At 40.1% G+C, this 17979-nt stretch overlaps 2 protein-coding genes across 2 annotated transcripts; both read right to left on the minus strand.

The window, feature by feature from the left end:
• Window positions 1-1177: 1177 nt before the first annotated feature.
• On the minus strand, window positions 1178-5580 carry LOC145212901 (uncharacterized). Its single transcript, XM_080081146.1, has one exon. It carries the CDS (start codon window positions 4553-4555, stop codon window positions 1178-1180), a length of 3378 nt encoding a protein of 1125 aa, XP_079937272.1. The 5' UTR covers window positions 4556-5580.
• Window positions 5581-5831: 251 nt separating this feature from the next.
• LOC145214035 (adhesion G protein-coupled receptor E3-like) lies at window positions 5832-15565 on the minus strand. The gene is made up of 11 exons (XM_080082462.1): window positions 15252-15565; window positions 13550-13680; window positions 12537-12751; window positions 11657-12256; window positions 11271-11380; window positions 10201-10469; window positions 8946-9133; window positions 8592-8765; window positions 7984-8133; window positions 7534-7638; window positions 5832-6005 (listed from the first exon to the last, which is right to left on the minus strand). Exons 1-11 carry the CDS (start codon window positions 15473-15475, stop codon window positions 5916-5918), a joined length of 2256 nt encoding a protein of 751 aa, XP_079938588.1. The 5' UTR covers window positions 15476-15565; the 3' UTR covers window positions 5832-5915.
• Between the last annotated feature and the right edge of the window lie 2414 nt (window positions 15566-17979).

Genomic DNA, 17979 nt, shown 5'->3' on the forward strand with positions numbered 1-17979 from the left:
GGATGGATGCTACGAATTTTGCAAGATGCCATTTGGGATGAAAAACTCCAGTGCAACGTTTGTACGCGGGATGCGAAAGTTGTTGAAAGGTATGAGGAACGTGGAACATTACATAGACGACGTCATTGTACATACGAAAACTTGGGAAGAGCACCTTACGACGCTGCAAGAGTTGTTTAAGCGACTGGCGCAAGCCCACATAACTGCACGACCAACCAAATGTCTCCTGGGTGCAGGTGATGTTAATTTTCTGGGGCATCACATCGGGAAAAATGTCATTGGCTTGCATCAGGATAACGTGGAGAAAATAAAAGACGCATCAAGGCCAAGAACCAAAACGGAGGTCAGATCGTTCCTGGGGTTAACCGGCTACTATCGGGACTACATTCCAAACTATGCCTCTATAGCTGTGCCGCTAACGGATCTTACCAGAAAGGGTCACCCGGATACCGTCGATTGGGGCGACGAACAACAAACAGCCTTTGACAACCTTAAATCAGTATTGTCAAGCAAGCCAATTCTACATCTACCGGACACTACACGTGAATTTGTTTTACGGACCGACGCCTCATGCGAGGGTATTGGGGCCGTTCTGCTCCAAATGCACGATGAACAATACTTTCCAATAAGCTATGCGAGTAAAAGGTTATCGAGTGCAGAGCGACGATACTCCACCATCGAGCGCGAATGCCTAGCAGTCGTATGGGGGGTTAAAAAATTCATGGTATACCTATACGGACGGAAGTTTATCTTGCAAACAGATCATCAACCATTGTCCTTTTTGCAAAACGCCAAATTTGACAATGACAGAATCATGCGCTGGGCAATGTACCTTCAAAACTTTGACATTCGCTGCGAGTATATTAAAGGATGCGAAAATGTTGGGGCAGATTATCTCAGCCGAATGTAATTGGGTTTGGATTGCTTGTTATTGTCGCCACATTTGTGTTTGTTTAACGTAAATTTTCTCGAAAGAAACATTTCTTTTAAAAACGGGTTTGTGTCACAAATGTGCTATAGACCGACCTCCGATAGTACATGACCTAATTCACAGGCGACGTTATCTTGCAATCACCGGACGTTCATTGTGCGTGCCAAGTCTTTTGTTGCAGGCTGCAGCCTCACACTGTCTTTTCCTTTGTTTTCGCCCAATGTATCAGTCTTATTGTGTCGCCCGTCACTCGCCGCAGCCGTTATTGTTGTAAATGTTCAAGTCAGTGACTTTTACTTGCCAGTATCCTTTAGTCAAATCGATCGTCGAAAAGTACTTGTCGTCTCTCAAGTCGTGGAAAACATCCTGGGCCGTTGTCATAGGTTCAGGATCAAACACCGTTACCTTGTTAAGTTTTCGATAATCGATGCAAATCCTGTTTGATCCATCCTTCTTTCGAACAATAACCACCGGTGACGCATATGATGACGTTGAAGGTCTTATCACTCCTGTGTCTAACATTTCGCGAATATCTTTTCGTAATGATTCGCGCACGTTAAAAGGTACTGCGTAGGGCTTCGATCGTATGGGCTTTTCGTTGGTAAGTTGAATACTGTGTTCAACCAAGTTCATGCATCCGGGCTTTTCAGAAAATACCTCTACATGTGCTTCGACAATCTTCCTGACTTCTTGCTTCTGTGAGTCGGTGAGAGAATCACTGACGACCAGGTCATCGGTTGTTTCATGGTGGGTTCCCAAGTTTAACTCCAGCAATTCGTCGTCGTCCACCGAGTCGGGAATTTCATTATGGCACAAAGCACTCATTACCAGCGCGTCGCTTGTCGTCGATCCATTTTCTTCTGTTGATCCTCGTTGGACGTATTCCTTTAATAAGTTAATGTGGTAAAGCTTAGTACTACCTTTGACGTTTACGCGGTAGTCATTGATTCCAACTTTCCCTTCGACTTGAAACGGTCCCTTCCATTGCATGAGCAACTTGTTGCTATCGGTAGGGAGCAGAACTAAAACCTGATCACCTTCCTTAAGCGTCCGCCTTCTTGCCTTGCGGTCAAAATTCTTCTTGTACCTGGTTTGTGCCCTCACACTTGCTTCTTTGGCGATTTGCATGGTATTTTCCAGTCTCTCTCGAAGCTCAAACACATATTGGTAGCTGCACATGGTTTCTGGATCTGTTGTCTCGTTGGTGAACATGTCCTTGAGGATGTGAAGCGGTCCTCTGACCGTTCGACCATACAGAAGCTCAAACGGCGCAAACCCAGTGGATTCCTGGGGTACTTCACGATAAGCAAACAGTAAGGGATTTACATACCGATGCCATTGCTTCGGCTGCTCGTTGCACAGTCGCTTCAGCATTGTCTTTAAAGTACCATTAAATTTTTCAACTAACCCATTGCATTGCGGAGAATACGGAGTAGTCTTTAGATGGCGCACCTTTAAAAGCCGTTCGACCTCCCTCATGCAGCTGGAGATGAACTGGGTTCCTTGGTCCGATAGCACCTCGTATGGAATGCCCACCCTGCTGTAAATATCAACCAACGCTTCCGCCACATCCTCTGTAGTGATGTTCTTCAACGGCACTGCCTCAGGATACCGGGTGGCGTAATCGACCAAAGTCAGTAAATAGCGATGCCCCTCTTCACTTGGTGGGTGAATTGGGCCGACCAAGTCTACTGCAACTCTTTTAAATGGTTCATCGACTGCTGGCATTCTCTGAAGTGGAACTTTTGCAACTCTCCCCTTGCAAATCGTCTTCTGGCAGACATCGCAGGATTTGCAAAATCGTTGAACATCTCCTCTTACACCAGGCCAGTAAAAATTTCTAAGAATGCGGTCTAGCGTTTTCTTTATACCCATATGGCCACTCATCATGGAGTCATGAGCTACCTCCATTATCTTGCATCGATAAGCCATAGGAACCATCAGCTGTTGAATTGGCTTTCCATAGTTGAACTTAGGATGCCAGAACTCTCTGTACAGGAGGTTCCCCTTTCGAACAAACTTCACATGACCGTCGCCCTGTGACCTTGTCCCTGACTTGTCCCGAAACTTATCCAATGATGCATCTTCATTTTGGGCTTGTAGAAAAGACTCCCGATTTATAACGTCGAATCCTTTGCAGCCAGATATTCTTAAGGGTTTCGTTTGGCCCCGCTCACGTGCTGCGGATCGTGTGACAACTGCACAGGTTTCCACGGGTGCGGCACTCCAGTTTGGATCTGGTGAGCCCCAATTTCTGGTCCCAGGTACGTTGCCAATGATTAGGTCGACGTTTAAGTCGGTCACGCAAATTGCCTCAACCGTACCTGAGTAATAGGGCGTGTCGACTGTATTGAGCGCCACCGGTGCAGGTTCAGCCTTCCCTTTGAAACCCTGGACGTATTGCACTTTTCCCGTTAGTTGGTGATCTGAGACTAAGGACCTACGAATCACTACTGAGGTACATCCCGTATCGCGAATCGTTTCCACCGATCTCTGTCCTACTCGACCCATTGTCGCCTTAAGGTTCTGGTTCCGAACCTGAACAACCAAGGCGTTCTCTGCTCTGTCTGTTTGGTGATGTGGCCCCTCTTCGGTTCTCCTCAAACGACAGTCTCTTGCAATATGTCCTTGAGCGTTGCAGATAAAGCATCGGCGGTCAGTGGGGCCCAACAAAGGATGACTCGCGCCTGGTTGCATTGGTCTACCACAGTTGGAATAATACACAGCAGCTCGGGGATGTTTCGTGTCGCAGCTGTGCCCGCTAATCGTCTTTTTTAACGGCCCAATAAACCTATCGGCCTTTTCCGCGAACTCCTTTAAATCGTTTGATGAGTGCTGCCTCATGTACAGCGACAGTTCCTTGTAACTGTCTTTGTGGAACTTTTCGCGAAGGAAAAGTTCCTTAAGCCCTTTGTAGGTCTTTTCGATGCCGGCCATTTCCACCCAACTATCCAAGTAATTTTCAAACCGCACGAAATACTGGGAAACCGTTTCGCCTTGCTGTTGGGTTTCATTATTAAACTTGTGGCGGTATCCGTCCTCGCGTAATCCATACCGTTCCCGCAACGCACGTTTCAGCACCTCGTAGTCCCTGGCCTCTTCTGCTGACAGTCGAGAGTATACTCCCATCGCTTTTCCCGTCAGCAGTGCACTGAGCCATGGCGCCCATTGGCTTCTCTCCCAACCGCTATTCTCTGCGTATCTCTCAAACCGCAGCAAATATCCGTCCATGTCATCCACATCGTCCACAAATTTGGGAAGCTCTGGACACTTGCCGGCACCAGCGTTACTGCTGCACGTTGTCGAAGTGCTTCTGGTCTCTTCGCGGCTTTGTCTATCTTCCACCTCAAGCTTTTTCATAGCCAGTTCGTGCTCGCGGACTTGTTGCCGCTCTTCCCTTTCTTGTTTTCTTTGCTCATCTTCACGTCTTTTCTGTTCAGCGTCGGCCTCAAGTTTCCTCAGCTCGATCTCAAGTCTCTTTCGCTCAGTCTCGGCTTCACGGTTAAGTCTCCTTTCCTCACGTTCTTCTTCCTTATTTATTTGCTCATCGACGTATTGACGCAAGTCTTGGTCAACCAGTCCCATCTGTTTTTCCGCCTCCACATAACGGTTTATAGACATCATTGCCGATCTTACAGGGGTTAGTGTTCAACTTCGCGTTTTTAAGTCAGTATCCCGGACGAGCCCCCAGATGTCACGTTCCCGTTTGCACGGTTACGCAAAAGATTTGGGACTGACTATCGGAAGTTCTTTAACAACTAACGCTCGTGTACTCTGATCAGCAATAACCACTTTTCCTACACCTTTATTGCCTTATTCAAATAGAATCAACATACAAGAAATATGATTACTTACAGACACAGTAAACGATTGTAAGTTAAACCACTATATCAAATTACAATTGTATAAACACACATACGCTAAACGCCCTACCGTATAAACTTCTACCAGCGCGAGTTTGTATTATAATGACTCGTTTTACAAAACAGGCCTATTTATATCGTTCGAGTCACAATGGCTAGGGTCAAAACGTTAACTCTGCTGGACTTGAACATTTACAACAATAACGGCTGCGGCGAGTGACGGGCGACACAATAAGACTGATACATTGGGCGAAAACAAAGGAAAAGACAGTGTGAGGCTGCAGCCTGCAACAAAAGACTTGGCACGCACAATGAACGTCCGGTGATTGCAAGATAACGTCGCCTGTGAATTAGGTCATGTACTATCGGAGGTCGGTCTATAGCACATTTGTGACACAATGTAAATCACGCTTATATTCTTATGATGACTTCCCTTTGTAAATAGATTCGTCACGCTTTTGTCGCATTCACTCATCAAGTCGTCAATGATCAAAAGTGTTCTCTTCGAAGAGTCAAATTCAGTTGAAAGACCGCGAACAAATTCTACACCGTAACACCAAACCACACGCTCCGCAGGCGGTGTAACCAAGTTCTCACTTATCAAACGCGAAACGAAAAAAGTCTTTCCACAACCCGTCGGACCCGCAACAACACACGTAAATGGATGAATAAACTCCATTCTCAAATGAAAACTAGACTAACAAAATAATCAACGCACACGCTTTATATACAACCAAGTTCCGACTTTTGCGAACGGCGACAAAAACCGCCGCCGGCTCTAGTCCTCTCTCTCTCTCGCGACCGGTCGCGATCTCACAGAACAATGGTGATACGACCACATTAATACCCGCATGACATAATCAACCAACAGGTGACTGTACTAAAATAGGTGGCGGTAGCCACTTGGGTGACGGGACCAAAATAGGTGGCGGTAGCCACTTGGGTGACGGGACCAGGTGGCGGTAGCCACTTGGGGGTGACTGGACCAAACAGGTGGAGGGAGCCCCGGGACGAACCACTACTACTGATATGGTAAACACAAGTACAAAGACAAATTTAAATTCCAAAAGAACAAATGTTCCGATGGTGCGATGGTGCGATCAAGCATCAACTTGTTGCAATCAGTTCCATCCGCTTCGAAAAGGTTTAGGCTTCTCAAGCGGCGGAGGCGGTAACGGTTTTTTAGGCACTGGAGGGCGCCTGTGATCCACCTATTTGCACACAACACCGTTACTCATTTTAAATGCTCACAAAGTGGCGTTTTCAAAGATTGAGATCGGACAAATTAACGACTTGCGGGCGTTTCCACGTAAAATCCTTACTGACTTAAACATAAATTTTAACTAAAACTTATCTTCCAATGTAGATTCTTCATTAGGTATAACTTTTAGAGCAGTTAAAGTCTTTGTGTATATGCTCGTACTACACACAAAAAAAACTCAGCTCGTTGCAAGGGCGTCCGCAGGTTTTCGGTTAGGGGGGGTCAAGGTGGGTTCACTCTGCCCTTTCGGCCGGATGCAAAATTTTCTTGAAAATTTGACCATTACACCATCCAGACAATTTATCATTTTATCAGTGTTTATATTTCTACGGATTTTTATCAAAATTGGCCAGAGCACAAATTCACAGAGTTATATAATCGTTTTACTGCATACTATTATCGTGCTCAAGTGAACTTTGCGCAAGGTGTAATATATACATTTGGGGTAATAATGCACTTTGTTTTGTCATAACTGTGTGGTTTCCGCAGCGACCGACTGCTAGTAGTAGTAGCTAGTAGTTCCAAGAAGAGATAGTAAATAAAGGTAAGAACAGAGAAAAAGAAGCATTTCAATTACGCGATGGTATTTGGGAGTCTATAATCTTTAAAACCATACACAGAAAAAAGTTATGAGTTGTGATTATATCAACAGCAAATTTGAAAATTAGCGATTGTTCAAATAGCTTAGTTTCAATCTGGCAAGGACTGGTAGAAGTGTGGCAAGCTGTAAATGCAGTTTACCAGTAGCCTATATGTAGTGATTTGAGATTTGCAGTGATGAGCCTAAAAAGATTTGAGCATTCTGCACTAATCCCCAAAATCAATTATTCTGATATCTACGAACCACAAATCACCATATAACTGCATTTGTCAGTAAACTAAAGAAATTGAACAGCAAGCGTATGATTATGTGGATATCGATGTATCCACAGAGTAAAAAGTTTTTCGGTTTAGAACTGTCTCGTTCTTTCGTGGGTATCAACAAAAAAGAAAGTTGCCTATTGGTAACGGAAATAGTTTTATTTTTGGCAAATGTTTAAAATTACCCCCTCTCCCAATCTTTTGATAGATTTGCGCCACGCTCTGATATATATCAAAAACATTTATTGGAAGTGTATCCAAACTTATTGTTCGAATTTTGCTGCAGTTTTTTTTTCATTTTTCATCCAACAATTTTCCAGGGGGGGTCAGCTGACCCCATTTGTCCCTATATGCGGACGCCCATGGCTCGTTGTTTGATGGTTCAAGGTCATGTTGGGCCTCATATTAGTATGTTTAAGCTTATATTAAGTCACTCGTTTTTAGGATTGTAAAAGTATTAAACATTTCAAAAGTAAGGTCGAATGACCTGATGTTCTAAAAACTTAAATCCATTTTATTAATTAAAATATTTAACATTATTGCAATAATATTAATCACAAAACATTAAACGATTCGAACACAGCAAAAAAAGTTTTGTTATCAGTTTAGAAACATACCTGCACTTCATCCATACTCGGTAGTGAAACATTGGTATGTATTGTTGCATTTCTGTTTGGAGCTGAACGTTTCGGTTCTCTACTCTGGTTCGTCCGCTCATTTTCCTGTATCGTAAGGTCACAATGACTTGCAATTTATGCTGCTCTTCGCAACGTAAGCCTTTACCATGTATACTCTTAAAAATTTAACTTTGATTGGATTGTGTGGTCAAATAAAGCGTCTGTCGTAACCACCGCTAGACGGGTAGCAATCTTAAGGGCAATTTAGCCTGAAATGTTATAACAAATCCCTATTTGAATCAATAAAACGAGCTCAAACTTGCATTTTTAATGTATATTTTTATATTAAAATAACTTGTTTATGTTACTAATTCGCTCGGGACCAGATTTCGAGTTTTGAACAAACATTTTCTTATACTCTTTTCTTATAACCCGTTTGAATTTCTGTACCGTGGCACCGTCAGATCCAGTAAGCTTTCGAGGTGGGCCCCTGGACCGAAACAACCTGAGAGTTTTCCCGTATCTTTGGCTAAATGGTTTTGTCCACGCCGAACGAACGGATTCTTGTCGCACACAGAATAACACGAAGATGAACAAACCCTTAACATAATTACAGAATAGAGTAAGTATCGATTCAAACAAGTGAATTTGGCATTTAATTACAGAAAACATGCTTTTTTGAAATATTACAAGTTTTGGAACGTAAGATATAAAGGCAGACGATAAGTTTTCATGAGTGATGATTAAACGCTTGTGGTAATAAATATTTGCCACATATGAAACTTTTAGGCAAATTTTTTATGCTCTTCTACTGAAGTTTTTCACGTCTGTCCAAAGAGGTTAAATGCAAAAAAAAACTTTAAACAGCAACAACCTAATATGTTATGTTACAACCAAGAAACATGAAAAGAACAAAGTTGTGTTGTAATTAAGCTCACTTAATTTATTTTTAAGTGTTATTTGATGCCACATTTAATAAAAATTATTCGAATTAACTGAGAACTTCTTTACCGTAAACAGAAAACGCCATTATTTATAAAACATGACAAGATTACTACCTGAAATGCATTGAAGATTGTAAAGAGCAAAGAAAAAGTTGTTTTTGTATCGTCGTCTTTACTTAGCAACATCATAAAACCAAATATCCACGGCAGTCCCAACACAAAGATCATACACAGAGCTCTGCGGACTGCCACAGAAATCCGTTGCAAATCGATGTTCTGGCGAAAATTCTAAACGGAAAGAATAGCTCTATACCCTTAACGTATAGTCTAAGGTGCGGTTATTATTTACCCTAACAAAATGGCAAGTCCTTTTTAACAAGCTTACTTTTGAATAAAGAACTATTATTTTACCAATAAAGTCTTATACATATTTTTCTAGTTGAAAAAAGTTCATCCTTTGAAACCCACCTTTGATCGAAACGTAATATTGTACATGATGATGGCAAAAATAATGAGGTTGGTAAAAAGAATTGCTCCCACAGGAATAACCACTGAATATAAAAGAGGAGCGGAAGTGATCCAACAGTATCTATCGCTTTTGTAATCTGCAAGGTCCAATGTGTTTGCCAAAACTGCCACAAAACCAGCTGGAACACCTGCATGAAAATGAAGCTTAAATCAAAGAAGACTATTTTAAATTAATTTGTTTTACAGGACCTATGCAAACAGCTGGGAATGTAACGACTGCTTTTTGACTTAAAAGGGTGGTAATCATAGCAAATTTCTCTTTTTGCACTAAAGCAAACCACATTTAGAAACCGCCCTAAAGCAATTCTGATAGCCTAACATCAGCGTTTGTTGCTCGTTGCCAATCACAACCTGTACGAATTCATCAGGGGGAAAGTGGCCAACAATAGAATCACAAACTATGCATCTCCACACATAACCAAAAACAGTGCCACATAAGTCATGCCTACACACGCTTGGTGAGATGAAATTTTAACAGTTTAGATTAAAAGTTCCATTTACGTAGAGAGCTTAAAGCAACCTCGTTTACCCTTTATACACCGATTTGTCAAAACGCTGAAAGCCCCTCGCTTGCACCAGTCACGTGTGTTACGACATCATTGCCTATAGTTTCCTGATTCGTCGATTAATCACCATGTAGCGTGTGACGAATGTCATAGTTTAAAGGGGTGCGTGTAGGTGAAGTAAAATTAACCCATTTGTCCTGGCTAAAGCGAGTGTTGTATATCTGTGATTCAGACATCAAATTTAATACAAAGTCAATCTAAAGAAGTCAACGCAATATGTAGTACAAAGTGTAGTTTGGACATGACTGTTGGGAAATATGGTTTGCCAGCATATTACGTTTCGGGTACTGGTTCTAAACAGGTGGTTTTAGGTTGGGCCCAGGAAGTCGACTATGTAGTTTTTTCGCATAATTTCAGAAAATTCTGTTTTCAGGAAACATACTTCAGGCCAAATGGCACATTGTCTTTGTTTGCTCAAAATGTAACTGGTCAACGGTATTCTTTCAGTCGGAATAGTGGTTTATGTGATGGATTGAGAACTACAGGTATCGGGTACCATGACGTTATGAAAACCCACCCAAGCTTACTGTTAAAACAGCTTTTCAGTAGGTTGCTTGCAATTAAGTAAGCGATACCCGCATATCTATCGGTGTTTTCACATGACATCAATTTCCATACTAAAGTCTTACCGTAACACAAAACAGATGCAATCCAAATAAATCTATTTTCGTGTCCACTTCCTGTTTTCGCGAGAACCAGGGTTCGAAAGAGCAGTACAGCTTCTGCCAACATCCATGCCCACGAGAGGAGGACTGCATAATGGAGGATAACAGTAATGACAAAACAAAACGTGGGAAATTCCATCCGCTCGATTCCGATCAGGAATGCAATGTTGAGGAAAAGAAGAGAGCAACATAGATGGATCAACACTTGTTGGGGCAACTTGCTTCTTAAATGCCTGTAGAATTACAATGGACAACAGTTTGAATATATGCGTGCGACTCGGTAAACTTTTAAAGCAAACTATAAGAAATAAAGGTATTTAAATACACACACAAAAATATAAAAATTTGAAATTATGTAATTCCCTCTTATTGCATTCTCGAGGTTTTGTTAACTATTTGTTAACCAAGCCTAAATGGTACGCATTCTGATAAGCATTGAAGTATTATTGTACTAGAAGTGCTTACAAATTAAAAAGTCTCCCATTACAACCGGTGTCACAAAACCTCAATGCAAATGGCAGTATTTAAACTTTGCAAAACTGAAAGGTTGAAGTGCATAAAAGTGACTTAGAACTTCAAACTCCCTAAATCAGGGGTGGGCAACCTTTTTCACTGTGGGGCCAAATACAATTGCGATGATTAGATCACGGGCCGCACCTTTATGTAAAATAAGGTGATTTTACTCCGTTGCATACCAAAAATGCCTTGCTACAAGTAAAATTCGCATTTAATTCAAGCAGCGTATTGTCAGGTCGTAGAAAATAGCACCTGGCGCACTAATCCGCTCAAAAAAATATAAAGTTGGACTCGTTTGCCATAACATTTGAAATCCAAGTGTCTCTGCGGGCCGCACAACTTTAATCAAAGGGCCGCATGTGGCCCGCGGGCCTGCAGGTTGCCCACCCCTGCCCTAAATGATTCGATCAAAATAACAGTCATTGTGTGTTATAGAATAGCTTGCCATGTGTAATGTTTTATGGTGCTTTTGAGAAACAGGGGTTTTGATTTTCCTAAGCTAGGGATTTGTGACTTACTTGAAATAAAGATAAGTAAATACGGTTGCTAGGAGGCAAGCAATTGAAACTGAACAACCAGCGATGGTAAGGGAAATGAGGTAGGGAGGGTGATAGAATTCATCTATACTCTGTAAAAGAAAAATGCATTTAATATCTGTATCGCAAAGGGAAATACATTTGTAATTTTAAAACACGCAAGATTGGTAGAAACTGTGATGCATTTATAATAATTACAGGATAGCTATACAGGCATTTTAACGTTTCACAGCAGTAAAATTCTACTAAACAGCGCAACACAGCCATTTCCTACTTAATTTACATATAAACAAAAGACAACTCTTTCGAAACTTGGCAAAGCATAGCCAGTTAAAACTAACTTCAAAACAATTTTGACATTTACTCACCAAAATCACGCCAAACGGTGTCATGTGATTGCACGAGCACGTGATTAGTTCGTACCCATCCGTGACGTTTTCACGTGATTCCATTTCGCATCCAGCCTCGGACCACAAATCGCTGTTTAAATCCCAATAAACACACTTTACAGTGGCTCGTCGCTGCATGACGTCGCTTGACGTGTTTGTGACGTCACTTGAAAAATTCCCGCTTCGTGTTAGCGGCACCACGTGGCGAGTTATCACCGCTGAGCTGAGGTCTTTCATCTCGGCGTTTTTCACCTCGACGGACAAAACGTGACTAATGACGTCGCTTGTCACGTGACGCGTCGGGCCTTCACCAAATGTGTTACCGACCACTTGATTTTGCTGCTCCACAAAAAGGGAGTTTTTTCGGTAAAGGACTGCGCCAACTTGAAGTGTATTAAGATTGTACTTGTTGCGAGCCTCGTGTAGAAGATTGTGGGAGAGATAAACTTCACTGGCTTGTTGTTCTAAGCCACTAACTGGTTCCCCTAAAGTTGTACCTCCTTCTCCAGTATACTCAGCTTCATTAGTCAGGTCCTCGATTTCAATACCGACATTTTTGCGATTGATTCTCAAGTTACCCTAACACACAACACAGATTACATTGCATAACTGTACACATCAATCTGACTTTTGTCTTAGATTTATTTTAATTAAACTTTTTAATTCTAAGAAGTTCTTGTGCTTGACAATTTTCTTTATTTCCATTGAATAATGTGACAAGGATTACCCAGTTAAATTATTTTAACTAAACTTTTTAACTTCAAGAAGTACTGGTGCTAGACAATTTTTTTTTTAGTTCCATAATGCTGACTTACTTCGTAAACATGAAAATTATCATTGAATATTAAATATCACAAACCTGTGACACGTTATAGTGATTGGTGACGGTTTCGACGGCAACAAGCACGTCATGGGAAGATTGTTCGTCAAAGTTTTGCGATGAAACGTCAAGAAGTGTGCTTAGTTGACTTGAAAGTAAGCTTACAGTCCCCTGGTTTATGTTTGTTTTGTTCTGGAGTCCGACTATTGACTGTGTTAGTTCTTTAGCTTGAAGCGGGGTGTAAGTTGTAGGGTCTGAAAAAGTAAGTAAATAAGGCAATGAATTGGTTATTGCTTTCAAAGTTAATTGGGAAGTCAATTAGAATACTACTTGACGTATCAAAACAACTAGTTTGTACATACTCCCTAAAACCAAAAATGACAACAGCGTTATTGTGTATTATCTAGGACAGTGTTTATCATTTTTTCCAGCGAACGGAGTATATTCGTAGTATTGGAAAGGCAAAGAAAGCTTTTTTTTATGCCACAAAGTTGTAAGTCGTGCCAGGCCGGGTTTGAGCTCAGGTTTCTTCAAAAAACGGGCTTGATTCGGGTCTGACTTTACACATTTTTTTAAATAAATTTACTTAGCTAAGTAGCCAATTGCTTGACCTGATCTAATGTCAAACAGTCCTAAAACGCTTTATTCACGACCAATTGTCTATTGCGTTTGTTGTCTTGGTCTTTCCTGAGGCTTTAATGTGCATGCCTGTCGATCAAACTTTTGGATCTAAACTGGCTAATTTTCAAAAAATGATTCGGGTTTAAGCCGGGTTTTGGGCTCGTACTTTCAGGTTCGGACTCGTTTACAACTCTGGTATGCCACAAGACTATCACGAACTTTTCTTCGTTAGAGATAACAAATTAGTCCTATATAATTGTCTACAAAACCCGATCGCGGGCACACTAATGTGCGAACCTATCGCTTATAGACACATATAATACATTATAACTAAACGCAATGATCCTTAAATATAAATAATAGACATGAAGGTAAATGGCCGTGTTGTTTTAAGTTGGGATGAAAACAAATTTCGCTCTTTTTTCTCTTACCCTGGTCTTGGCATATGAAAGCGCTATATGTATCACAGTAAGTATCATCCCATTTCCAGGTTTTATCTCCCCACAACTGAACACAAAATGCACCGACTGTCCTTGGCTCTGCCCTAGCCCAGTTGCTGTAACTGTGAAAAAACAGATATAGTTAATAGTGACAGTAACCAGCGGTGATCTAATACACTTATGTTTTTTTTACGGAAACCGGAATATCAACCTAATCCCAGGCATATTTATCAAAAAGCTGTTAAAATATATTTCAAAGATGTTACATGCGCCTATAATTCAAAGATGTTACATGAGTTCAAAACTTAAATCAAAATGTATGATGTACTTTCTTTCTTTCTTTCTTTCTTTCTTTCTTTCTTTCTTTCTTTCTTTCTTTCTTTCTTTCTTTCTTTCTTTCTTTCTTTCTTTCTTTCTTTCTTTCTTTCTTTCTTTCTTTTGGAAACCATGAGCTAAAGAGTTGTAGGGGCAAGCAATATGTAAATTTTAAAGTCTACAATGACTTCCTGTTATCTCTGTCTGGTTAACATAAAGATACACCACATTGCCAAAAGTAATAATTTCATCCCCAGCAAAATCGGGTCATTGTGAAAACATTGTGAGCAATTTTATCGCATGGTAATTAGTAATCACATGTCATGAATCTTCACCCTTTAACTCAAGCCCTACGAAAAGGGGTATGTGTTGCACTAGGGCAGTGGTCGTCAACCTATGGGTCGCGACCCCAAGTAGAGTCGCCTAAACTTTTTCTGGGGTCGCAATAAGTCGCTTTAATTTATTGCATTTTAAAATTGATTGCAGAAAATAAAACTAATATTATGTTCTTTTAGATCGCAACTTTTGCTCTTGTTTTGTGGTACAGCTTGCTACCTCGTGTTGCAATTAAATCGTGGTAGTGAAAAAAGCACAAAATGCCTTTATCGCGTAACAATGGGTTTGGACAACGTGAATTATGACTTAACACTATAAGTTTGTATTATTTAAGGTGACACCAGAATGAGTGAATAGTTATTTATGTAACGTACCCTACTATGTCAAATTTTTCTAATCCCGTTTTCAACCACGTGGCTGTGTAAAGCAGGATTTAGTGCAACGAGTGTATTAGAAACGAAACATCGTAATCGATTGGAAGTGGAGCATGACATGCGGTTAAGCTTGTGCAAAGTCAAGCCGCGGCTTCAAAAACTTGCGGACAGTATACAGGCGCAACCATCTCACCAACAGTGCAAACTAAGTGTTGAACAATTTGACAAGTTTGTGTTCCGAAAATTGGGTTTATGTCTTAAATGAAACGCCTTAAAATTTATTTTCGTAATACTTTTGTATAGCCATTTTTTCGGAATACTTTTGTATCGCCATATTTGTTTGTAATTATGTATAGTTTGTGTACTTGTTCTTTCGTTTCAGCATAACTTAAAACATTTTTCTCAGTGTTGATAAAATGGGGTCGCATGCAAATTCTGATTTCATTTTCCCTTAAATTGGGGTCGCCTATAAAAAAGGTTGAAGACCACTGCACTAGGGTATATTACAGTGCAACGGGAACACCGGTATTTTCTCTCTACAGGACCTTGTCTTAACTACCCCTATACAACTGATTCTACACCACGTAGTTAAGTGACATTTGATAAAATTCATGAATAAAAAGTTAAATGACATATAAAAAAATCAGAGAACAAACAGAAACACTTACTTTGTGTTTGCAAGAGATGTATTATCACTGATCCAAAATTGATGTTCTCTGTTGGTTCTGTTTAATTTAAGGCCGATCCAAAAGTTAAGATTTCGAGATATATTCCAGGACTCTTTGGATTTGATCAACATATCATACAGAAACTGTCCTTGTTGAGTTGTTCGAGGTTCGACAAGGATTGATCCCGCCAGTGTGCAAGTGTCCCGAGCTTCGTAATAAGTCATCAGTTTCAGAGAAAGTCTGTATCTCAAGCCAGCATTGGATCGGCTGAAGTGAAAGATGTTACTCGGCAGCGGTTGAACAGTGTTGTTTTCTTCGCACTTGCCTACATACAAGAATAAAGAAAAGTATGTCTACGTGAATGAATTTATTGGCGACTCGCCCGATTTTTGCTTAATGAATAGATTGTAAAACTATTTTGCGCCGGGTGCACATTTTTAAATGCTTGACTTGCATAGTAACTTATACTAAATATATTCAGAATTAAAACTAAGCAATTAGATACTTTGTTTAATTTTAAGACAAAACGTTTTTACCAACCTGATTTTACAAACAGAAAGGCAAGGCAAATAATTTCCGCAAGCTTTGTCATATTTATCACAAAATACCTGCAAATTACCATAAATAGGTCATAAATAAACGGACAAAAAAACAACAATATTCAAGTCTTTTCGACGGAAAGAGCGTTTTGGATTTATCTTTTATAAATAAATTTACGATCTTAATATTTTTTTAAATTTCGTGAAAAATATTTTACTTTAACTGAACTTGTGACAAAACCAATCAAATAATACGAACTAAAGTATCTTGTAACAAAACTGTGTCTATACACACTTATGTAGCAAGCATGACACTACGAAAAACAATTCCTAACATACAGTTCACTAAAACTTTGGCAAAACACTGCACACCAGTCAAAACGTAAGAGATAAAAATATACTTCGAACGCCAGATAAAAATATACTCATATATTTAATGCACAACGTTTCTACCTTAATTAACATCTATGCATCGTGCAGCACACAATAGCAGTAAGTTACAAAACGAACGTTACTTAGAAGATCACCTGAGAGTGATGACGTCAACATCCGGGTAACCTCCATTCCACGGGTCACCGATGATTTTTCGTGTGTTGACTCAGCGTTGCGCAGGACTTCTTAGTTCACCATGTATGACTCGCAACACGTTGGCCACTGGCCTCAAACCAACTTTGTGATGAAATTGCGCTTTTTTGATATGTGTAATCGTTTTACACTTGATGGTAGGGTGTTGCTAAGTGGGTTCAAGTGGGTTCAAATCGATAAAGTCATATTGAATCAACAGCGTAAACCGACACTACCTACGATAGACTGTTTTACTTTGTGATGTGTTTTCAAAACTGCAAAATTCTACAAGAGTTATGCGTTGACTATAAAATATATATCGCACATGTAGGCTACTATGGCATTGACAGACCGAGTTATGTTTAGCATTGAAATTTAATGATCCCCAAAAATCAATCTCAAAATTAAGGAAACCATCGTTTGTCATCCAACCACACAGTTACCCTATATGTGTTTTTAATATATATTTTCACCAACAAACAACAGTTTCTGCCAAAATATTTGCGAGGGTAATAGATCCAAACGCAGATAAAGTTAACTAATTTTAAAACTTAAAGCCTAAGTAGGAAAACTGTGTTGGATGTACAATGGGCATTTGGTCTTTCTGAACCCATTATATTTACCATTGCAAAATCTGTTGTGCTACTTCGTCATCAACTCTTAAAAAGGGTTAATGAGATGAGCTTTGTCGAAGAGATTGGAATATATTTTTGCACACTTGAAAAAATAACAATTGAAAATACTTCTGCGTCTTGAAAAATAAATCTACAAATACCAATGAAATGCATGTAATGGAGGGTCCCTCAGGTTCGATAGAATCAACATACGATTGCACATTGCACGACTAGGGGTGAAGAACAAAGTTACGCAGAAAGTTACCACATTTTCAGGAAACACTGCAAGCAACAAAACCCACGTTCAGACAGTCGTTTCTCGATAATTTAACTACTCGTTCAAACTGGATGACAAATTACCAAGATGCTCTATTTCAGTAGGTGCATACACAAAAGTATGTGATTGCGCTAAAAATTAATGCTTCAATTATAAGTATATGTGTGGTTTATAATAGAGTTAGCTGTTACAAAACAATTAAGCCCACCATAATACAATCAGTATGTCTCATTAGCTGCGAAATTGATGTTCTGTCATTGAGTTGACTTATGCATCGCAGCATCCCTGATATTTTTTACCATCAGATCTTTTAAGTGAGCACTTACATTCCGAAGTATCGTGTTACAAACCTGTCATTAACGTTTAAAGAATAATTTTCCATCCATCATACAACACTTCAAGTCTATGAAGTGCGTGTGACGTTGTGTAAAAAGAAACTATGGTGGATTTTATTATTATTAGTTCAGTGGCTTTTTTGGAAATTATACGTCCCATGCAGGCCGATAGAGATTTTAATTAATCTCTGTGCTTAAATGCAACGATGACATCATTGCAAGTCGCAATCCTGCATTTAGTGACACTCCTGCCAACCATACACGGCACTGAGCCAATCACAAGCCTGCAGTTTTTAACCAATCAGCGACGAGAACGAACTCACGCCTACAATTTTCACGTCACTGAAAATAGCGTAATTTTGTATGTGACATTTTTGAATGCGTCCTGCGTTTTTTGTG

Source organism: Phallusia mammillata, chromosome 2 (assembly GCF_965637545.1).
Source record: "Phallusia mammillata chromosome 2, kaPhaMamm4.hap1.1, whole genome shotgun sequence".
NCBI lineage: Eukaryota > Metazoa > Chordata > Ascidiacea > Phlebobranchia > Ascidiidae > Phallusia > Phallusia mammillata.

Excerpts from the sequence above, each read along its gene's own strand:
- LOC145212901 (XM_080081146.1), bottom strand. The coding sequence starts at position 4,555 with ATGATGTCTATAAACCGTTATGTGGAGGCGGAAAAACAGATGGGACTG.
- LOC145214035 (XM_080082462.1), bottom strand. The coding sequence starts at position 15,475 with ATGACTTATTACGAAGCTCGGGACACTTGCACACTGGCGGGATCAATC. Across the intron at positions 11,381-11,656 it reads CACCGTTTGGCGTGATTTTG|AGTATAGATGAATTCTATCA; the intron begins GTGAGTAAATGT and ends TTTCTTTTACAG. Across the intron at positions 8,766-8,945 it reads ATATTACGTTTCGATCAAAG|AATTTTCGCCAGAACATCGA; the intron begins GTGGGTTTCAAA and ends CTTTCCGTTTAG.